Source organism: Humulus lupulus, chromosome 7, assembly GCF_963169125.1.
Source record: "Humulus lupulus chromosome 7, drHumLupu1.1, whole genome shotgun sequence".
NCBI lineage: Eukaryota > Viridiplantae > Streptophyta > Magnoliopsida > Rosales > Cannabaceae > Humulus > Humulus lupulus.
The window spans coordinates 60,637,483-60,643,382 of NC_084799.1; the positions used below are offsets into that span (position 1 = coordinate 60,637,483).

A 5,900-nucleotide genomic window follows, 5' to 3' on the forward strand; every position below is an offset into this window, starting at 1 on the left:
TATTTATCAATAATTTTTCTTGAAATTTAAGTTTAATCTCTATCTTAGTCTTTCTCTCCATCTAAAATTTGTTGAGTTTTATAAATTTGGTTTGTTTAATTATTGCAAGGATATCTGCTAATCTAAACCTAACCCAGTCTTACATATTGAGTCTGATTGTGTTAAGATAGAAGCAGAAGATATAGAAGAAGAAATTCAATATTGGAATTCATCATTGGTTTGTTATGTTCTGGGAGCCAATCCTCCAATATCGATGATGGAAGGATATTTTTGTAGAATTTGGAAAGATAAGGGAATTGATAAAATTGGCCTATTAGCTCCAGGGGTCTTTATTATCAGGTTTAATATGGTGGAGAATAGAGATGGAATACTGAATGGCAGATACCAGTTCTTTGATAGGAAGCCTCTTATCATGAAAAGATGGGATCCTAACTCTAAATTCACTAGGGAAACAATATTGACAGTTCCGGTTTTGGCTCAATTGAGCAATCTTGAACTAAAATACTGGGGTGAGAGATCCATGGCAAAGATAGCTGGTACAATTGGAAAAATGGTGAAGCAAGATCGAGCAACTTTGGCTAGGGAGAAGCTACAATATGCTCGGGTCCTAATTGAAGTGAGTTTTACAAAAGAATTACCAAATCAAATCAAGTTTGAAGATGAAAAGGGGGATTATGTGTATGTTGATGTGCAATATGAATGGAAACCTGATATTTGTTTGCAATGTAAAGGGATAGGTCACAGGAAGGAAGTGTGTAAGAAGAGAGTGAGCCAAGGAGAATCATCAAAAATTTGGCAAGAGAAGAAAAGTGGAGCACCAAATTCAGATCATTCTCAGACTGGAGGCATGACAGTTCAGCGTCAGGGAACAGTAGAGGAAAAAACAGAGGGGAACTAACTTATCAATGGGAAGAAGGGAATATTGGGTAAGAATAAGGAGGTGCAAGAGAGCAATTCCTATTCGGTGCTAGGACAGTTTTCAGTAGCTGAGGTTCATGTTGAGGAAGCTTTAGAGGAAATGAGGTCTAATATGAGTGGAGGGAGAGAGCCTCCATTCATAAATGGATAGATTATTTGGTTGGAATGTTAGGGGGCTTAACAAAACTAGTAAACAACGGGAGGTCATGCGAATGATCTCTAACAAAAGAATTGGTTTTGTTAGCCTTCTAGAAACAAGGGTAAAGGCTTCAAATATGGGGTCTTTATACCTTAATATGTTTAAGGGTTGGTGCTTCACTACAAACTTAATGCATCACCCTAATGGTAGAATTGTAGTGGCTTGGAATCCTTTGAGTTATGATGTGGATATTCGACGTGGTGCTAGCCAATGGATGCATTTTAATGTCTCTGTCAAAAATGGTGTTCAGTTTGCCATAACAGTTGTGTATGTGTTTAATGATATGAAATGTAGGGAGAGGTTATGGGTTGATTTGGAAAATATTGCTCATGATATTCACTGCCCTTGGATTGTAATGGGAGACTTTAATGCTGTATTATCTCCTGCAGACAGATTTCCTTATCATGGTAATGGTTCAAAATTAGCCTCTTTTCAAAATTGTGTGGTGCATTGTAGGTTAGTTGATATGAAGTATTCGGGTTCATTTTTCATGTGGAATAATAAGCAAGCAAGAAAGGACAGGGTGTTTGCTAAACTTGATAGAGTTTTGGCTAATGAAAGTTGGATAGAGAATTTTAATGTTGCTGAAGTTATATTTTTCCCTGAAGGTGATATGGATCATAGTCCTTTTGTGGTGAATTTTGGCTCAATTCCTGAGAATAAGAAACCGTTCAAATTTTTCAATTTTTGGAGTAATCTAGAGGGTTTTCAGAGGACAGTGGCTGAGAGTTGGATGAAGGATGCTAAGGGGACACCAATGTTTTGTTTGATATCAAAATTAAAGAGGCTTAGAGTGGAGTTGAAAAAGCTTAATAGAGAAGGGAAAGGGGATGTGTTTGTACAGGAGGCGAAGAAGCACAAGATGATGCTAGATGTTCAAGGGAAATTACAAATTGACCCTGGTAATAGCCAACTGATAGATGAGGAGATATCAAGAATAAAAGACTATCAGCAAGCTCATAAAAATTTGGTTCAGTTTCTGAAGCAAAAAGTCAAAGAGGAGTGGCTAAAGCATGGGGATGAGAATACAAGATTATTCCACAATAGCATTCGAAATAGGAATATTCAGAATGCCATTTACTCTATTTGGGATATGAAAGGCAATTGGTTGGATAGTCAGGAAGTTGTTCAAAAGGCTTTTTATGAGTATTATGAGGAGCTGCTAGGATCAGAAATGAGAGGTAGAAGGGCTATATTGGATTCGGTGGTGCAGAATGGAGCTACTGTCTCAGAGCAGCAAGCTGAGTTTTTATTAAGGAATTATACTGAAGAGGAGGTTAAAGCTGCTCTATACACGATACCTGATGAGAAAGCTCCAGGACCAGATGGCTATAGTAGTGCGTTCTTTAAGCAGTCGTGGAATATCACAGGTGGTGATCTAACTCAGGCAGTGCTGTCCTTTCTCCATTCGGGGAAGATTCTCAAAGAAATAAATACCACAAATATAACCCTTATCCCCAAGTCTAATTGTCCTAAGAATGTTAGTGAATATAGGCCAATTGCTTGCTGCAATGTGGTCTATAAGATTGTAATGACCCAACTACTCTAGACTTTGGACCATTAATGAAAACTATACATAGACCCTAATCTTTAATAGAACTTACAAGTGAAAAAGATCATACTTTATTAAAAACTTGTAAAAACCAACGTTTAAACTTACATAAACTCAAAGCAGGATATGGGATCCCATTGTTTAAAAAAAACATATCTTAATTGAAATGAAAAGAGATTACATAAATAGGTGCGGAAAAATACACATAAACCATAAATAAAAGACTACATCCTCGAAATCGAACTCTCGACTCCTTGAATCCATTCATCACCGATACACATTCCCCAAGCATCCACGAATCTTACCCGCCGCTATAGCTATTTCCCTGCACATATAAACAAAAAGGAATGAGCCTAATGCCCAGCAAGGAAAATCTAACACATAGTTCATATACATCAATTTCATAAGAAACATAATAACATAACATAACACTTATATCATACACATACTATAATGGCCATTATTACTTGGGGTCCCATAGACTAAACAAGTCATATGCCCATTAGATTAGTGGGGTCCTACTAGCTAAGCAGGTCATATGCCCATAATCTATTTGGGGCTTGTTAGTCATATGGGTCATATGCCCAAGCCTACATACATACATAACATAACACATTTCATAACATAAAAACATAAGATAACATATAAAACATATAACATATGAATTCTATCCTATTTTCCTTACCAAAATTACCGGGATAAGAGGACAGAGTTGGGACTTTGGAACACTCCTAAGAACCATTTGAAAAAGAGTGAGTATAGTGAAGAAGATAAATGAAAGGAATGGAAGGACTAAACCATTGAGAAAATACTTACCAAAAACTTATGTGCAAATTCTTAGATTTCCTAACCAAAATAAAGATTAAGGTTAGAATAAGTAGAAGACTGTGAGAACTTTTAAAGAAAAAGTACAGAAACGAACTAGAGTTTGGGTTACCTTGAAGACTTGTAAGACCAATCTAAACGTCGAACCGAAATACTATAAAACCTTACTTCCCCAAGTGTTTGATAAGCTTATGATGATCAAGCTTATGATTCTCAACCCAAGTGTTTACACTGTCACACTCACCTAGCAACTTGCAGCCTCTGAACTTAGAGCAAAAGATGAATAATGGATGGGTACTAGGTCCTATTTATAGAGTTTAGGAATGAAAGGATCTTAATTTAACTTGAATAAAAATAATGGCTTTTTAAGTGAAAATAATTTGAATTGTCGTTCAGCAGAGGCTGAAGACTCGTTCAAAAAGATGCTGGACTTATCAAGAGGTTGAAGGGTTGAATGGAAAATGATTTCAAAAACATTCAAAATATGCTGAAGGAGGCGATATATCGCCCCCTATAGGCGATATATCGCCTGGACCATTATGCCCGAGGCAAACGTGCATCGTTTCGTGTTTTCCGTATCTACGTGCTGCGATATATCGCCCCCTATAGCTGCGATATATCGGCATACGCTGATTATTTAAACACGAAATTACACATTTTTAGCTTAATTTGAATTGAGTAAACAGCCTTGACTAAGCCCTTAAACGTTTTCAAAGCTGCTGACTGACCTTAGAGCATTCAAATTTTACCCTTATTAAATTTAATCCTCCAAAATACTTAATCCTTAATCACCCATGCATAACATGTGCTTAAAATCCTATTGGTTCTTATTTAAACCTTATAGTATAATAAATATTATCCTCAATATCAGTCATATTAATCAAACCTTAGATTAAAATTAATATTCTTAAACTATAGGTTAAACTTAGAAAATCTACAAGTACTACTATGAGTGTCCAAATAAATCCCGGTCTAAACCAAAAATCCACAGTCATAAAGATAATACTATTACTACTATTATACTACTATCTAACTTAGCTAAGTAAAGTTCTTGGACTCTACAAAGATAGCTACTAAGCTTATATGTATGAGACTTAGAGAGATTCTCCCTTAAATTATATATGAAAATCAGAGTGGTTTTATTAAAGGTAGGAACATAGCTCATAACATAATGCTATGTCAAGATCTTGTGAGAGGATATGGGAGGAAAAATAAACAGGCATCTTGCCTTTTCAAAATTGATCTTCAGAAAGCCTATGACTCTCTGGATTGGAAGTTTTTACAAGAAATGTTGACAGCTCTTAAGTTCCCTGGTCAGTTTATACAATTAGTAATGATTTGTGTGACTACAGCTAGATTTTCTGTCATGATTAATGGGGCTCCTACAAATCTTATTCATGCTAGAAGAGGGTTAAGGAAAGTGGACCTGATGTCCCCTTTACTGTTTGTGATTGGGATGGAGTATCTATCTAGAATTCTAGCTAAAGTTGCCAAGCAGCCAGATTTTCAATACCATCCTAGATGTGGTAGCTTACAACTAACTCATATGTGCTTTGCAGATGACTTGTTGTTGTTTAGCAAGGGAGATTTCAAGGCAGCTTATCTGTTATTAAGAGGGTTCCAATTATTCTCGGAGACATTTGGTTTGAAGGCTAATAAGACGAAATCTTCCATATATGGAGTAGGAATGCAGGAGGAGATCTGGTATCAGCTTACAGAGTTGACTGGCTTCCAGTGAAGCAGGCTCCCTTTTAAATACTTAGGGATGTCAATAAACAATAAAAGAATCTCCAAAGCTGAGTGTGAGTGTTTGGTGGATAAAATGGTGAAAAGGATAAGAATTTGGAGCTCAAGGAACCTCTCTTATGCAGGGAGGTGTGTTCTTATTAACTCTATCTTGCTTTCCATTAATACATATTGGTCTCAAATTGTTATTCTACCAAGATCAGTGATAGCTAGAATTAATCAGATTTGTAGAATTTTCTTATGGAAGAGTGGTGATAGTGTGGAGGGTCATGGGAGAATTTCTTGGGCAGAGATTAGTCAATCTAAATAGAGAGGGGGACTGGGTTTTAAAGATGTCGGGCTTTGGAATAAGTGTGCCATAGGGAAATATGTTTGGGCCATTTCCAACAAGGAAGATAATCTATGGGTGAAGTGGATACATACAGTTTACATAAAACAAGAAGATTGGTGGGATTATAAGGCACCTAGCACTAGTAGTTGGTATTGGAAGCAAATAGTAAGTAAGGGTCAAGGATGAATTAAAGGAAACTTATCAAGGCATTGTTCCCAGCTAGCCTTATTACAGTGTAGCTAAATTGTATAATCTAATGAAGAACAAATCTGAGACCAGATGGAAATTTGCTTCAATTTGGGATAGGCTTGGACTTCCAAAGCACAAGT

General features: G+C 36.4%; 2 protein-coding genes across 2 annotated transcripts; both read left to right on the forward strand.

Annotated features, from left to right (window-relative positions):
* The first annotated feature begins 346 nt into the window (after nucleotides 1-346).
* On the forward strand, nucleotides 347-898 carry LOC133791759 (uncharacterized). Its single transcript, XM_062229675.1, has one exon. The coding sequence runs from the start codon at nucleotides 347-349 to the stop codon at nucleotides 896-898; it is 552 nt and encodes a 183-aa protein (XP_062085659.1).
* Nucleotides 899-4,665: 3,767 nt separating this feature from the next.
* Nucleotides 4,666-5,232, forward strand: LOC133791760 (uncharacterized). Its single transcript, XM_062229676.1, has one exon. It carries the CDS (start codon nucleotides 4,666-4,668, stop codon nucleotides 5,230-5,232), a length of 567 nt encoding a protein of 188 aa, XP_062085660.1.
* Nucleotides 5,233-5,900: the final 668 nt, after the last annotated feature.